The following is a 17,377-nucleotide window of genomic DNA, read 5'->3' on the forward strand; positions in this document are numbered from 1 at the left end:
TTAAATGTTATACATATCAAGACTGAATCATTGGTACGACATCGCATTGAACTTTGTCCTAAGGTTGCAGAGCTGAAAATAGAAACTTCTCTGCACACAAAAGCCACTAGATGGAGTCCATGCCGTCATATCTGATTACTTTTCCAATTATACAGTTCCTTAGAAACAGCACTGAAATTCTCTGGCTTGGGACTGTTGTGTTTTGAGGCATGTCAACATTTTCAGACAAAGAATAATGAAAACGGATGGCAGGTGAAATGTCCACTTTTTTTTAAAGGGGCAGGACTATACGATTTACTTACTACAATGATAGATCAGTTATTTCCCCTAGTAACAAAAGGTAACCCAATATCTTTTTCTCTAAGGCTTCAATTTAGATAAAAGCAAAATACTGCAAATGCTTGGTTGATCCTTTCTCATATTAAAAACAACAGTGAATTCAATATTGTCTCTAAGGAAAATGAATTATTTGAGGGCTATTGGCAAGTGTTGTAGTCCAGCATGTCACAACCACACAATTATTTAACATAATTATGTAAAAACCTTTCATGCAGGTGTATTCCTTGATGAGTAGCCTGATAATTGCACAGTTCAAATGCACAATGCTGGAAATCAGATGGCTAGGACATAGCGGTACAATGGAATTCTAATGAGTTGCTCAATGAAGAAATATGGTGAAGGTTTGTCATAGTAATATGGACAGGCAGGGCTTTGGTGTAACCCTGGTCTTGGATGGATGAATGCTGTCACCTGAAAGAGGACAGCAATTTCATATTGTATCCAATCACTGCCTTTGAGACAGTTCCTTCACAATCATGGTAATCTGTTGAAGGAAAGATTTCTGAATGTGATACCTTCAAAGTCCCCTTTGAGCATTGTTGTCTGCAACATGATGGTCGCAATCTGCGCTTACAGTTTTCTTAGAAGTAGCTTATGTGGCAATTAAAGCTGAGGTTGCCAGATAATGCATCATAGTGGATTCCATAGCTGTCTCGATGGAGGTGACCACCTGTTCCACATTGGAAAGGATGCATTTGAAGTATTTTGCTTTTATCTAAATTGAAGCCTTAGAGAAAAAGATATTGGGTTACCTGTTGTTACTAGGGGAAATAACTGATCTATCATTGTAGTAAGTAAATGATGTTGACCAAGTTGACTACTTGATGCTCTTCCTGGACATACCTTGTTCCTTGACATTGAGTTGATGTTTCTTTGCAAACTTTTCAATGTATCATTTATTTAGTTGTGTACACCCATTAGGTTTTTGTTGCTGTAGCCTAGCCTCATTTGACTGTGAGCTTTGGTGAGATTGACGCCTGCAGAATCTTCCCGCCACCCCCATCTCGACTTGCCCCTCACCATGTGCTGATCTTCTGTCATCTGAGCAGGACTGTGTTTTCCAGGGTTCCATGCAGTAACATTCAACCAGACCAGAGGATTGTTAGTGATCCATTACTGCATGCCTGGATTATGCCACACAGAGTACTGCAGTATGTGCCTCAGAAGGTGTCCAAAGTCACTATCATCTACTGCATACTACACACAAGGTCGCACAGCAGAGGAATGAGGAATTGCCAGCCTGGGAGATGGAGAAGACACGCTGCTCCTCAGATGAATAGGAAGGCAATGATTTAGAAGACTATGAGGATAGATACATATGGTTCCATGAGGAGATGCAGAGTTGTATGAGGGAATCCCATGATGCCCTCATTCGGAATCATTTTCAACTAGACTGGAAACCCTGCAAAGCCCTGATGGTAACTGTCTCAGGCATGTTATTTCTGTAGTTCTGCAACCAACCTGACCAGTCTCCCGATGGAGTTTACCATTTGGTTGGAAAAGGTTTCAGGTGTTGGAAGCCATACCACTATCTGCTGGATCCCTCCAAAGTCACACACCATCCTGACTAGGAATTAGATCGCCAATGCTTCACTTCTACAGACTCAAGATCCTGGAATTCCCGAACATCATTAATGTATACCTGCTCCAGATGGAGAGCAGTTGGGGCAAAGTGCAGCAAGACACCACCTTCTCAGGGGAAATAGGGAGAGATAGATATGCTGATTTCACATTGAAAGGAGAAAGCATGAAAAGTAGTGGAGCGTCTAATCATGCATTAAGTTTCTCCAGCTGCTGTTTTGTATCTCTAACTCATCTACCCCAATCCTTTAAGTAGCATTCAGTCCATTTTCTATTTAAAACTGTAATTCTTCGGTCGCCAAGTTACACTTTACAACTAAAGTAAGGTACTAAAATGCATGAATCATGAATTAGGTATTCTCAGCAACTTAGATAAATGTGAAATTCTAATCAAGCTGGTTTGGGAATATTAAAGGAATGGAGTTGTGTTTCCAAAGATAGCACCAAAATTATGACATCACACAGGAAACAGTATAGTCTGAATCGCTCTCCAGATGACAAAGCAACTAGTAACATTGGGAATATTCTGTTCCTGTGACAAAGTCTCACTGGGTTAATGACAAATGTTAATGTAGTCGTGGTGGATTTATGTCACAAGGGTCTGTTTTGATTTCTGGTTAAGAGCTGAGTGTCAAAATTGGTTGCATCACCACTTGGATGTAAACTTTTCTGGGGGAAAAATGAACCATTCCCAATCACTGTTCAGTAGGCCTTACTATAAAAGGTCTGGAGACCACAGAATATAAAATCAATCCTTTTAGCTTCCTTTGATGGAATTAATTTGGCATAGCCATGAATTCCAGATTTTGAAAGTTAGGCAAAAGATGGAGTAATATTAGGTGATGGCACAGATTAACAGCACTTACAGCTCACCCTATGAACTACACTAAACTTTGAAATGGAATTCCTCTCCAGAATAATTGTCTGCAGTAAGAACTCATTACTCTTCATTTCTCTCTCGTGAGATAGCACCCCTGCGGTTCTCTGGGACCATGGTGACTTTACCTTCACCTTTATTTTGAACTTTATCCAGATCAGTAAGGCTGAAATTGTAAATGGTTTTGCTGTCCTTCAGAATTGATTAGTCTGCTCTGGGTTCACATGAGGGTTGATTCACCTCGATCAAATATTAAGGAATTGTAGGTACTTATACCATACCATGAATTTGTGCTTGTGAGAGAAAAAGAAAAAACAGGGGCATACAATAATGTTAAAAGGGATTAGGACACTAACAAAATACGTGTATTACAATAAAATGTGTAATGTGCCTTGTTTTAGTTGAAAGGTATTCCAAAGGTTTGTACTGCACTAGTTGGGTGACATGAAAATCTGCTGCAGTTACCATAATGCCGTCACAAGTTCTTTCATGTAGACATCCCTGAGATAAAGCCTTGATTAGAAACTCCTCACTGAGCAATAGGAAATGCTTAGCTCAGATGTTTGCTATCAGGTTGTTAAATTGACATTTGTTTGTTTTACGAAATGATGCTACATTCAACATCTTATGAAACAACTGCAAGCTACCATGTGCATTTTGACTATTTTGTTTATTACATATTTCTGGAATAATTGTTTGATAGTATGTTGTAAAACTTTAAAGTCAGCTTACCACTAAGATGGAATTGTTGGTGTCATACAGAAAGAATCACCGGTGTTTTATTTATCGGTTATGTATCAGGATGCATGGCGTTAAACATTGTACCTTATACATTATTAGCATATTCCATTATGTTGTTTTCAAGGCAGAAATTATACTCACATATAATTGATAAAGTACTGCATCAAAGGAAAAAATGTGAACAACCAAGTAAATGGTGTAGAGGAAGATTTGAAATAGTCACCTGTTATAATGATCTAACAATTTGCTTAATGTACATAAAAACTCTGATATCTGTATCATTTAAACATTAACTGTGATATTTTAATACTATAATACTTTATAAATATTAACTCAGACTAAGACTGTGATACATCTACAGGTCTTCACAGATGGCAAAGAAGATGACCGAAGGTATGCAAGACAGGCATTAACAGTTTGATCTCCTTTAAATGTGTTAATATTCTACTTGCAATTTCCCTGTCATTAACTCCCTATCTGGATAATTATAAGGCTACTTCACAAACTGTTACTTCTAATGTGCAAGTGATTTTTTTTTAGACTTAATGAGTAACAACATTGTTATAAATGGTTATATATGGTAGGTGTTGATAGCTTCTGCAAATAAGAGACTTAGTATCTGCTTCAGATTTTCAATGGAAATCAGATTTCCCTGAATGTAACAGACACTTCAGGAAAACTAGGTTGACAGATCAAACCAGCAGTTCTTAAAGAAATTGTTGCTGGCTGCTATATAAATACTTAGGTGAATATTGAAATAGGAGGGCTGATCCATTGCCAACACCCTTCAGTCAGCATTGAACAATGTTATTTTCTGAAAATTGCAATAAAATTTCCATCATCATTGCCAAACTCAGAAAGGTGAGTTTATTTTTAACATTTGGACACAGATTTTCAACTTGTTCTCCTGACATCATTAATTTCTATGTTGTAGAAAACAAGACACCCATTTTCCCTTCTTTCAAGAAATCTTTTTGCATTTCTCACTAGTGACAGTGCCAATTATTCAGACACAAGCTTGTAACAATTTGATCCAGTTGTGGTGTCACCTAATGTCCAAATGTACACGTGCTTTCAGCAGACATCAATGGATGGCAATAAAGCGAGTAGCCTGGTCAATTGCCTCCCTCCTTAGTCCAGACATTCTGAGGATGTATGTTTGTGTTCCCATCTTTGCCATGGCTAAGATTAATGAATTGATGAAACATCGAACTACCAGAACCTCTATGACTGTGTTGTTCAATGCTATAATTGGTTCATTGATTTGGGAGGCTGAACACACATTTACTGATATAAAGTGTACTGGGGTTCATGAATACTACATTAATTATCACATAATTAACCCCAACAGTAATAAAACAGTTTTAACACTATGAGTGAATATTACCCCAAAAATCAACTTTCTGTTTAAAAACACTTGGTAATAAGGAAGGTAAATTGAAAGTTGAACTTTATTTTAAAGGAAATGTGAGAGTTTGAAAATAGGGAGGATTTGCTAAAATGATACAAGGCATGAGTCAGACCACAGATGGAATACAGTGAACAGTTTTGGGCCCCTTTGCTAAGGAAGGACACTCCAGCATAGGAGGTAGTCCCGAGAAGGTTCCTCTGGCTGATACCAAGTATGGAGGGATTGTGTTAAGAGGAGACGTTGAATAGTTTGGGCCTGTACTCATCACAATTTAGAAGAATGAGAGGCAACTTTGTTGAAACATACATGATTCTGAGGGACTTTAAAGGGTAAATGCAGAGAAGCTTTTTCCCCTTATAAGACAGTCGAGGACTAAAGGGCATAATCTCAGAATAAGGAATAACACATTTAAAACAGACATGAGGAGGAATTTCTTCTTTTGGAGGATAGTGAATCTGTGGAATCCTATTCTGCTGAGGACTGCTAAGATTGGGTCATTAAGTATATTCAATATGAGATAGACACATTTTTAATCAGTAAAGGAATCAATGGTTATAGGGAAAAGGCAAAAAGTGGAGTTGAAGAGTATTAGATCAGCCATGATTTCATTCAATGGCAAAGCAGATTTGATGGGCTGAATGGCCAACTTCTGCTCCGACATTTTGCAGTCTTATCATGTGGAGTGAATCAAATTGCCTGAAGATTGGCAATGTGATGGTAGGGGCCACTGGAGGAGGCTGAGGTGGATCATCTGCTTCACAGTTTTTAGCTGAAGGTTCTTGCGAGTTCTTCAACCTTATCTCGAGTGATGGTATGCTGTGAGCTTTCCTGTCACTCAAGATGGGGATATTTGTGAAGCTCCTCCTTCAGTATGTTGTTTAATTGCCCGCTACCATTGCTTTCTGAATGTGGCAAGATTGCAAAACTTTGATCTGATCCATTAATTGTGTAAATCCTGTCTATCATTCACTTGTTATGCAGATTGGCATACAAATTGTCCTGTTTCTTAAACAGGTGAACACCTCAATTTTAGTTATGCCTGGTCCTGCTTCTGGGATACTCTCTAATATATTCATTGAATGAGGTTGATCCTCTGCCTTGATGGTAGTGTGGGGGATATGCCAGGCCATGAGTTTGCAGATTATACTGGATTAGAATTCTGTGACCTTAGCATCTCACAGGTACCCAGTCTTGAATTGCCACATCCGTTTGTCATCTACTCCATTTAGCAGAATGAAATGAAGGGTATCTTCGATGTGAAGGCAGAACTTCGAGCTTCTTAATAATGTCACAGTGGTGAGTCAATTGGGAAAGTACAGCAAAATCAGAAAAATAAGACTCTTGATGTTGTGAAAAAACTCTGATTTTCCACCCAATGTTTAAATGGTGAGAGGAGAACTTTGTTAGTGAGTGGCGAGAGGCCTATTTACATGTAATAATACCTCATCAGTACCTAATCTCTCCCTTTGCAATTTGCTATTCTGCCACACAGGGAGAGAAATAAGACAGCAATAATCCCTGACATGAAAGTCAGACCAGGTACATGGTGCCTCCAGCCCCCAGCTCTCCATCTTGGACAACAGTCCCTAACATCTCAGTGTACACTCCATGAGGAATAACTACCTGCACCCTTCTTCCATTGAGGTTGGCATTGGACATCCAGCCTTGCCACATCTCTGGCCCACTTCATGCTGCTGTTTGAAGCACACCAACACCTTTCATTGTAATGCTGCTGTCTTGCTACTTTCCATGCAATAACAAAAATCCATAAGACCATAAGACCATAACACATGGGGTTAGAACTAAGGCCATTCGGCCCATCAACTCTACTCTGACATTTCATCATGGCTGATGGGCATTTCAACTCCACTTATCCGCATTCTCCCCATAGCCCTTAATTCCTTGCAAGATCAAGAATTGATCAATCTCTGCCTTGAAGACGTTCAATGTCCCCAGCTTCTACTGCGCTCCATGGCAATGAATTCCACTGTCCCACCACTCTCTGGCCGAAGAAATGTCTCCTCATTTCCATTCTAAATTGAGCCTCTCTAATTCTAAAGATGTATCCACGGGTCCTAGTCTCCTTGCCTAATGGAAACAACTTCCCAGCATCCACACTTTCTAAGCCATGCATTATCTTGTAAGTTTCTATTAGATCTCCCCTCAACCTTCTAAACTCTAATGAATACAATACCCGGATTCTCAACCGTTCACTGTATGTTAGGGCTACACACCAGGGATCATCGTGCGAATCTCTGCTGGACACGCTCCAGTGCTAGTATGCCCTTCCTGAGGTATGGGGCCCAAAATTGGACGCAGTAAATCAGGCCTAATGAGAGCTTTATAAAGTCTCAGAAGCACATCGCTGCTCTTATATTCCAACCCTTTTGAAATAAATGACAACATTACATGCACATTCTTAATCACAGACTCAACCTGCAAGTTAACCTTTAGAGAATCCTGGACTAGCACTCCCACATCCCTTTGCACTTTGGTTTATGAATTTTCTCACCATTTAGAAAATAGTCCATGCCCTAATCTTTTTTCCAAAGTGCAAAACCTCACATTTGCTCGTGTTGAATTTCATCAGCCATTGTTGTGGTTCTGTTCGCCGAGCTGGGAATTCATCAGCCATTTCTTGGACCACTCTCCTAAACAGTCTAAATCTTGCTGCAGCCTCCCCACCTCCTCAGTACTACCTGCCTGTCCACCTAACTTCGTACCATTGGCAAACTTTGCTAGAACGTCCCCAGTCCCTTCAACCAGATTATTAATATATAAAGTGAACAGCTGCGGCCCCAACACTGAACCCTGTGGGGCACCACTTGCCACTGGCTGCCATTTCAAAAAAGAACCTTTTTCCCCAACTCTCTGCCTTCTGTCAGACAGCCAATCTTCAATCCATGCCAGTAGATCTCCTTGAACACCATGGGCTCTCACCTTATTCAGCAGCCTCCAGTGAGGCACCTTATCAAAGGCCTTTTGGAAGTCTAGATAGATAACATCCACTGGGTTTCCCTGGCCTAACCTACTTGTTACCTCTTCAAAGAATTCTAAAAGGTTTGTCAGGCACAACCTACCTTTACTAAATCCATGCTGACTTGTTCTAATCTGACCCTGCACTTCCAAGAATTTAGAAATCTCATCCTTAACGATGGATTCTAGAATTTTACCAACAACCAAGGTTAGGCTAATTGGCGTATAATTTTCCAGCTGTTGTCTGACCTTTTCTTGATCAAGGGGGTTACAACAGTGATTTTCCAATCATCTGGACTTTCCCTGACTCCAGTGACTTTTGAAAGATCACAACCAATGCCTCCACTATTTCCTCAGCCACCTCCCTCAGAACTTTGGGATATAGCTCATTGGGACCAGGAGATTGAACAATTTTTAGACCTTTTAGCTTTTCTAGCAATTTCTCTTTTGTAATGGCTACCATACTCAACTTTGCCCGCTGACTCTCCCTAATTGTTGGGATATTACTCATGTCTTCCACTGTGAAGACTGATGCAACATACTTATTAAGTTCTTCAGCTATTTCTTTATCTCCCAACACTTGCCTTCAAGCATCAATTTGGAACAGCCCAATGTCTACTTTTGCCTCTCGTTTGTTTCTTATGTATTGAAAGAAACTTTTAATATCATTACTAATATTACTGGCTCGCCTACCTTTATATTCGATCCTCTCCTTCCTTATTTCTCTCTTTGTCATCCTCTGCTTGTTTTTGTCGCCTTCCCAGTTCTCTTGGCCACTTTATAGGCTGTTTCTTTTTCTTTGATACATTTCCTGACTTTCTTTGTCAGTCATTGCTGTCTAATCTCCTCCCCGGGTAATCTTTCTTTTCTTTGGGATGAACCTCTGTACTGTGTCCTCAACTACACCCAGAAACTCCTGTCATTGTTGCTCTACAGTCTTCCCCACTAGGCTCTGCTTCCAGTCAATTTTCATCAGTTCCTCTCTCATGCCCCTGTAATTATCTTTATTTAACTGTAACACCATAACATCAGATTTTATCTTCTTTCTTTCAAATTGAAGACTGAACTCTACCATATTATGATCACTGCCTCCTAAATGTTCCCTTACATTAACATCTTTTATAGAGTCTGACTTATTACATAGCACTAAGTCCAGAACAGTCTGCTTCCTTGTGGGCTTCATCACAAGCTGTTCCAAAAAGCCATCCTGTAAGCATTCCAAGAATTCCTTTTCTTTGGATCCACCGGCAACATTTTTTATCCTGTCCACCTGCATATTGAAGTCCCCCATGATCACCGTGACCTTGTCTTTCTGATATGCCTTATCTATTTCTTGGCACATCTTGCACCACTGGTCCTGACCACTGTTAGGAGGTCTGTACATAACTCCCATAATAGTTTTTTTGCCTTTGTGGTTCCTCAACTCCACCCACTCAAACACACCTACTTAAGTATCAATCACTTGCCTTCCCAACAGCCTCTCTGCTCCGCCCTCACTTCCACCCAGCTCCTGCCACTCTCTGCTGTAAAAAAATCGAACTCAAGCATTGATTTTATGTTAGGCTATTTGCTTGCTCTCTAAGAACTCACTCATTTTGTGCCTATTCGGATGCTTGCAGAATCTCCGCTTTGTCTTACTTGCCTTTAAGCACTTTGCCTTATTCAGAACTTTAAAAAAGTGTTCACAGTACTTTTGTTTTGCCTTAGACAGACTGAGCTGGCAAGCAATATTTTATTCACCACTCCACACCACTTAGTTTTCAAATAAATATTTAAAGGTATATATGTATATATGTATATATACATATCCTAGTCAACCTGTTCAGAGATGTTTTATCCATCTCTGTAGCAGGTGGGACTTGGACCTCGGTCTTCTAGCCCAGAGGTAGGGGCATTACCACTGCACCACAAGACCCCCAAGGACATAAAGGAATTCTGTATCTGGCTTGGCTCAAATCCTCTGTCACACGTAACCAATTAGAAATCTACTCAGTGTAAAATTAGCATTGTAGAGCAAAGTACAGCAAGTTGTAAGGTAATAGTTGCCCTAATATAGTAAGTAAAAGGTTTAAAGGACTCAAAAAGGCATTGACAGTTACTGAGAGCGCGAAGTGCATAAAGTACGTACAAGAGGGACTAGAATAAGAGATTGGAGATTGGCATGGTTTTGAGGTGGACATTCAGGAATATGGGGCAGTGCAATGTCAGATGTCTGTGGTAGAGTGGGGTAGGTATCTTTGGGGAATTGTCAGAGGTAGAATCAGACAGCTATCCATTGGGCATGATATTGACAGGCATCATGGGGTGTTGGGATCAGGTGTATGCCCAGAGAGGGTCAGTTGGTGGTAGTGGTGGATGCGGGAGGGTGGGTGATTGGGATTGGTAGAATGTGGACAGGTTTCCATGGGTGGAGGCAGAGGTTGCTGGGTTAGATGATGACGTATCGGTGGAGAGTGGGTCAGTTAGGTGACAATGTGGAATGGGGGGATGATTGCATTCTAGTGGGTGTTAGATGGTTGGAGTCTCACATATCTGTGGGAGAGGTCAGGTGTCCACGGGCAGTCGGTTCAATCAGATATCTGTGGCAAAGGTGTCTTTGTAGCAGATGGAGAGGGAAATGGGGAGTCTGTGTGGCTGCTTGGGGAGTCAGTTTCTCGTTAGCCAAGAGTTAAAGCTGATATTAATTCTCCTAACCTTTCCTGGCCAAATATTAAGGTAACTAGGCCTGAACACTCCATTGTCTCTGACTCTAACTTCACCTATAAGATTTCTACAGAACGTTCCAAATGATAAGGTACCAGAGCAGAAATAGGCTATTCTGCCCATCAAGTTTGCTCCAACATTCAATGAGATCATGGTTGATCTGATAATCCTCATCTCTGCTTTCTGTCTTTTCACCATAACCCTTGATTCCCTTATGGATTAAAAACCTATTTATTTCAACCTGAAATGTACTCAACAACCCAATCTCTACAGCCCTCCATGGTGAGAACTTCCACAGATTCACAACCAACCAAGAGAAGAAATTCTTCCTCATTTCTGCCTGAAGTAGGTGACCCTTTGCTCTGAGATTATGCTGTAGTCCTAGACTCTCCCATAAGGGAAGCAACCTCTCAGTATCAACCCTGTAAAGTCCCATAACAATCTTCTATATTTCAATAAAGTTTCCTCTCATTCCTCTAAACTCCAAAGTGTACAGGCCCAAAACTACTCAGTCTCTATTTATAAGAAAATCCCTCCATATCTGGGGTCAACCTCATGGACCTTCATTTGACTGCCTCCAAGTTTCTTAGATAAGGGGACCTAAACTATTCACATTATTCCAGGTGTGGCCTAAGAGCTTTATATAGTTTTAGCAAGAATTCCCTATGGTTATATTCCATTGTTTAAAGGTAGTTAGCTCAGTTGCCTGATCAGCTGGCTTACAATGCAGAATGATGCCAACAGTGTGGGTTCACCTTTACCTTTTACCTTTATTCGTTGTTTGCTGATCAGAAATTTGAATTTCTGTACAATTATGTCTTGGTCAGTACACTGGGTCTTATGAGAGGTCACAGTATGCATCGTTCAGGGCATGTCTAGTCTTCAATTATCCAGAGACTGGATGAAGTAGACTATTTAATTCACTAAGAAACTTGTAAAATCATCCAATGTATTTTTTTTTAAATTATTTAAAATTAGGTGACTTGAGATGGAGGACTAGACACATTTGGTAAATTTAAAAACATTTTCAGCCATATTAAGAAAACTATACCAGCTTACTCTCTCAAATACATCAACGAATTGTATGTAAGTTAGCTCGCTGAGCTTGAAGGTTTGTTTTCAGACATTTCATCACCATACTAGGTAACAGCATCAGTGAGAGTCTACTATGGTGACAAAACTTCTGAAACCAAACCTTCAAGCTCAGCGAGCTAACTTCTTATCAACCTGAGCTACAATTCTTCTCAAAAATTATCAAAAAATTGTTTTTAATGCAAAGCAAAGAAAATCTCTGATCTATTTTCTGAGTGCTCTGTGGTTTATGGAAGAGTTCATCGTTGCGATTGTGGAAGTGTATTCAGATGGAATATTGAATCAGCAGAATTACAGTTTTGAAGAAGTCATATTCCAATGTAAAAATCATCCCAAGTATTCTGATCAGTTCTCCCCATGAATTTCTAGCCAGGATCCTTCTCAGCAGTTACAGTGTAGATAATCCAGGAATCATAAATACAGGAGTGAATAGGATCAGCGTGGAAGCTATGCCCCTACAACATTTTCAGTAGTCAGTGCTTGTATTCTGTGATTTAAAGGTCTTGAAGCCACTCTGAAAGCTATCAAGTGAAGGTATATCTAAGTGTATCTAAGATAAGGGTGAGGATAGGGTGCTATGTGGCAAAGGGTAAGGGTGCCGAGTGGGTGAAGGTGGAAGAAGAGTTAGTGGTGACTTGAATGGGGGCTGGTGGCGGGGGGGGGGGGGGGGGGGGGGGCTTGCTTGTTCCTGGCAGGTTAGGTTGGTTGGGTGGGATGTGGGGAAGGGAGTATGGGGATGAAGTGTGCAGGTAGGTGAGGGAATAGGATGTCAGGAGGTAGAAGGCATGGCTGGCAGGTGTGTGAGAAGGGTAAGGGTGCCAAGCATATGAAGAATTTGTATGCCAGGTGGGTGAGTGGGAAAGTGCAGAGGTGGCAGGTGGAAGATGGTAGGTGTGTGAAGGTGTGCAGCAGGAGGTAAGTGGATGAGTGCTTAAGTTTGGGTGGTGAATTGAAATTACTAATCCAGGAGAGCTGGGTCAGGGTGTGATGATGCTATTGATTCAAGGGGATGAGTTCAGGTCGTGGCAGATCAGTGACCAGTCAAATGGTCAGGTCTAGAGTATTTCACATCTGGGGGTATCAGGGAAATGGGAGGGGGATTGTGGTGAGCATGGACCTTCATTTTAATTGTTACCCTGGAGTTAAATCAGGTTTCTAATCCTCTAACATTTGCTTGATAACTATTCGACTTAAGTCAGTCAGAACTCCCAAAGTCTTTGACTCTAATTCCAAATAAGGAGCCTCTCTAAGGGTCCTAGTATTCTGTTTTGGGTGCTTACTCGGCTGTGGTCAGAATGAAGGAGAAAGTGAGGACTGCAGATGCTGGAGATTCAGAATTGAAAACTGTGGCACTGAAAAAGCACAGCAGGTCAGGCAACATCTGAGGAGCAGGAGAGTTGATGTTTCGGGCATAAACCCTTCATCAGGAATGAGGAGGGGGAAGGGGGCTGGGAAGGTGATAGGTGGATGCAGGTGGTAGGGTGATAGTGATAGATCGGTGGGAAGGGTAGAGCAGATAGATGGGAAGGAAGATGGATAGGTAGGACAGATCGAGAGGGCAGTGCTGATTTGGAGGGTCAGATCTGGGATGAGGTGGGGACAGGGGAGACTTGGAAACTGGTGAAGTTGATGTTGATGCCATATGGTTGAAGAGTCCCAAGGCAGAAGATGCAATGTTCTTCCTCCAGTTGTCGTGTGGCTTGGATTTGGCAGTGGAAGAAGCCCAGGACTTGCATGTCCCTGGGGGAATGGGAGGGGAAGTTGAAGTGGTCGGCCATAGGGAGTGGGGTTGTTTTGTGCGTATGTCCCAGAAATGTTCCCTGAAACCCTCTGTAAGTTGGCATCCTGTCTCCCTTATGTAGAGGAAACCACATCGAGAGCAATGGACACAGTAGATTTTCCTCTGCATCCACCTACCTCATCTACTGTGTCAGTTGCTCTCAATGTGGTCTCCTCTTATTCTGAAGTGTACACTGTCAAAGCTCAACCAAAGTCTGAATAATCCATGGGCACTGACTGAACACTCTCCAGTGTCACATGACTTATATTTTAAAGGGTCACTGTCCCAACATAACACCAACTGTAATACATCACACCCAGTCTCACAGTTATTACCCTTGGAAACTTCAACATCCTGAGGAATTTTGCAGAGTCAGCAACATTGACACTTCTACAAGATCCTGAAGAAAAACTTCAATTGACACTGGCACAATGACGATCTCCCCATCAGAAAATCTGGGGCAATGATTCTGTTTCTCTCTCTGCCAAGGTATTGCCAGATAGTGTTGAGTACCTCCAGCACTTTCTGCTTCAGTTTAGATTGACAGCCCATGAAGAAATATGCTGTTATTTTAGCACAGTTTCTCCCTTGCATACAAGGGAGAAGTCAGATTACAGCTGGAATACTGTGAACAGTTTGAGCCTGTTATCTAGGGATGATATACAGGCATTGGAGGCAGCCGAGAGAAGGTTCACTCAGTTTAGAGGCTGTGTAGATTGACCTTGTACTCCTTGGAATTAAGAAGAATGAGAAGCCATCTTATTGAAACATTTAAGATTCCTAGAGGACTTGACAGGGTGGACATGGTAAGGTTGTTTCCTCTTATGGGAGAGTCTCAAACCAGAGAGCACAATCTCAAAATAAGGGGTAACATATTTAGAACCAGGATGAGGAAGAATTTCTTCTTTCAGAGGTTTGTGAATCTGTATATTCAAGACTGATAGATAGATATTTAATTAGTAAGGGAATCAAGGACTATGGAGAAAAGGCAGAAAAGTAGAGTTCAGAATTATCACAAGTCATGATCTCACTGAATGGCATAGGAGACTCAATAGTCTGAATGGCCAACCTCTCCTTCTATGTCTTAGGGTTTTATGGGCAGATAATTGAATCAGCCTTAACACTGCAGACTGTGGAAAACTGGACTTTGATGCAGTCACCCCTGCCTACATTGGCAGTGAGTAATCTTTATCACTTTTCGTGACTTGGTCCATAATAGAAGAAGAACAGGGAGCCTTTTCAGCTACGATCTCTGCTTATTTTATCTCTGCAACTTTGCAATGGTTATACTAAATTTATACATCATTAAAGAGCTCTTCCTTGTTGCAAGAGCAGCAGAATACAGTTATATTTGCCAGACTGTCAACTACACAGATGATGTCAATGAAGTACATATAGTGCTGACCTTCTGGTGGTGTTTAGTTTCACAAGGGAATGAATACTTAGATACAGTATTTTTTACATTGAGGAAGAATTTTAACCAGGTCAGCTTCCTGCACGTATATCATCACTTCACAATGTTTCCCCCGGTGGATCAGAATCAAATGGGTAAATGGAGGGAATATTTTTTTGAGCTCATATGAATGATGTATCCATATTGTTTTGTATCTATACTGCAGGTTAGCAGCTTGTGGTTCACAGTTTCAAAAATATCTCTGGTGGAAATGATACTTGATCATCTTGCAACTGGTGCAGTTTCATGTTATGATAGGCCACATTGCTTATTCCTGTACATTGATTACCCTCATCAAAGATGGATGCACCAGGCATTTGTATCTTAATGCCACTCCTTTCATAATCCTCTTTGCCAACTTTCATGACAGGGAGCCAAACAAGAGCTCATAAAGGTTGGAAAAGCAGTTCTGAATGGCAATGGAATAGTTAACAGGATACTCAAATCAAAAAACAAGCTGATGGTAGAAAATGGGAAAAAGGAGAAGAAAGGAAAAGCCAAGTGTGAATAAGATTCAGGGTAAAGGTGTAAAACAAAATGTTGCATGTTTTTCTAAAACTGAGTCAGCAAAAAATGCATGAGTTTCATTTGGCTTTGAACCAAATTGTTGTATCCTTTGCCATCTTTGTAACTGATTGTATTTACTTTGTAAATTAAATTTGTGAGCAATGCATTAGTATTGACGTGAATGATAGTCCAAAGACATTCACCACTAAATAAACTGCACTGAACAAGTTCACAAACAACACTTTGAACGCCGCGCCTGCACTCGCCTCTCCATTAGAGGGCGCGCACGCTCGGCGCCGCCCCCGTGTGGGTATGGAGCAGGGAGCGCGCACGCCGACGCCGTTGAGAGGGGGAGGGGCTTGGGGGAGCGGGGTGGAGGCTGGAGGGGCGCGCACGCTGACGTTTTACCCAGGATGCGGCGGGTGAGCGCGGGGCCGCGCGTCAGTTATTTACAGCCCGGGCCAAGATGGCGGATCATGAGGAGCAGGTATCGGAGGAGGAGAAGGTGAGAGTGGCCGCGCTAGCGGGGCTTGTTGTCACTGAGACAAATGGACCTGCTTCTTTTGCCCGGCTCACTCTGACTCTGCAGCCGGTGAAAGGGTGGAAGATGGTCCGGGCGGCTGCTCTAGGTGGTGGGTTGTAGGGGCCCTGCCCTGCCCTACCCTGCTCTGCTCTGATCTGATCTGCTCTGCCCGGGGCGGTTACTTTTTGGGCCAGGGCCACTTTTATTTTTAGCTCGGCTGCAGCCTGCCGCACTCCTTGTACGGTCGTCGTCTGGGCACCAACCCCACTGCTCCTAATGTTTTTAAAAAAAAACCGGGTGTGGGGGCTCAGGGCCCGTGTGGCCTGGGGAGGTAGGGTTCGGGGTTAGGGTCGGGGTGGGGTCCATAACCTCTCCCCTCCTTTCAGGCCCTTGGAGCGGCCGCATCTTCACTGTTGCTCTCGGCCTGGAGGTTAGATCCAGGGACCGCTCCTTTTGGGGCCAGTGTCCGGGCACCAGGGCGTGGCACCGGGGAATAGCCGGTGTCCGACTGTTGTAATCTCTACGGATTGTCAATCTCAAACTAGTTAATAGGGAAACTGAAAGAGCTACTCAGGCTGCAACAGTCAGTAAATACTGAAGGGAATACCTAGGCTACACTTCACTCTTTCTGTTTTACCCCCTTTCCGTCATTACATTTTAATACATTTCTTATTGGCTCATCTTACAAACTTGTGATCTGTTTAACTGTCTTTGCCTTTTGTTCTTAGTAACCAGAAGTAGCTGCTTTGCTGAAGGCTGTTCTTTTGTACCCCACCCCCAGCACTTATTTGGAGTCATGTTAACATCTGAAGGAGTGCTGGCTAATCAGCCTGCAAAAATAGAACTGTAAGCCTTCAACTCTGTGCCTTTAAATTTTACTTTATTGGAAATTTATTGTGCTTATTCAGTCTGTTCAGGTCATCATTGGCATTTGATTAACTTTCCAACTTGAAGGCAATAATATATTTAAAACTTGCTAGAGTGAATATAAGATATAGTTAACATTTTCCTTGTAATAACAATAACATGCACATGTCACTGAATGTTGATCCTGGATTTTGTGCAGAGACAAAACTCAAACTGGAATATTTAAATTATAAAAAGTTTTATGATGCTGGTGTGCAAAGCAGCACTACAGCAAATCTGAATAACTCCTCCTCTAATAACTTGGAGGGAGCAAGAGAACTTACTACTGCTATGTGTGAAATGTTTAAAGGAACTTTTTTGTGGTTATTTGATTAACCAAGATTGACATTATGGCTGTTTTCCATATCAAAACTGAATTGTTTAATTAGTAAACCTCTTGGTTTAATTTAGTTTATTTTAATTGGAAGCAATACTGATTTATGTTTTCACTGAAGTTTTTGTTCACTGCACCTGTAAATTTGTGGCAT

The 17,377-nt window shown here is 41.6% G+C and overlaps 1 protein-coding gene and 1 pseudogene across 1 annotated transcript in view; both read left to right on the plus strand.

Moving 5' to 3' along the window:
• Nucleotides 1-14,560: 14,560 nt before the first annotated feature.
• Nucleotides 14,561-15,464, plus strand: LOC140458277 (very long chain fatty acid elongase 4 pseudogene; annotated as a pseudogene).
• A 386-nt stretch (nt 15,465-15,850) lies between these two features.
• LOC140457834 (F-actin-capping protein subunit alpha-2) overlaps nt 15,851-17,377 on the plus strand; it is a 44,163-nt gene continuing 42,636 nt past the window's right edge. The window contains exon 1 of the mRNA XM_072551498.1: nt 15,851-15,965. Within this exon, the coding sequence (XP_072407599.1) occupies nt 15,927-15,965 (39 nt within the window). The 5' untranslated portion in view covers nt 15,851-15,926. The remainder of the gene's footprint in view (nt 15,966-17,377) is intronic.

This window comes from Chiloscyllium punctatum, chromosome 32 (genome assembly GCF_047496795.1).
Source record: "Chiloscyllium punctatum isolate Juve2018m chromosome 32, sChiPun1.3, whole genome shotgun sequence".
Taxonomy (NCBI): domain Eukaryota; kingdom Metazoa; phylum Chordata; class Chondrichthyes; order Orectolobiformes; family Hemiscylliidae; genus Chiloscyllium; species Chiloscyllium punctatum.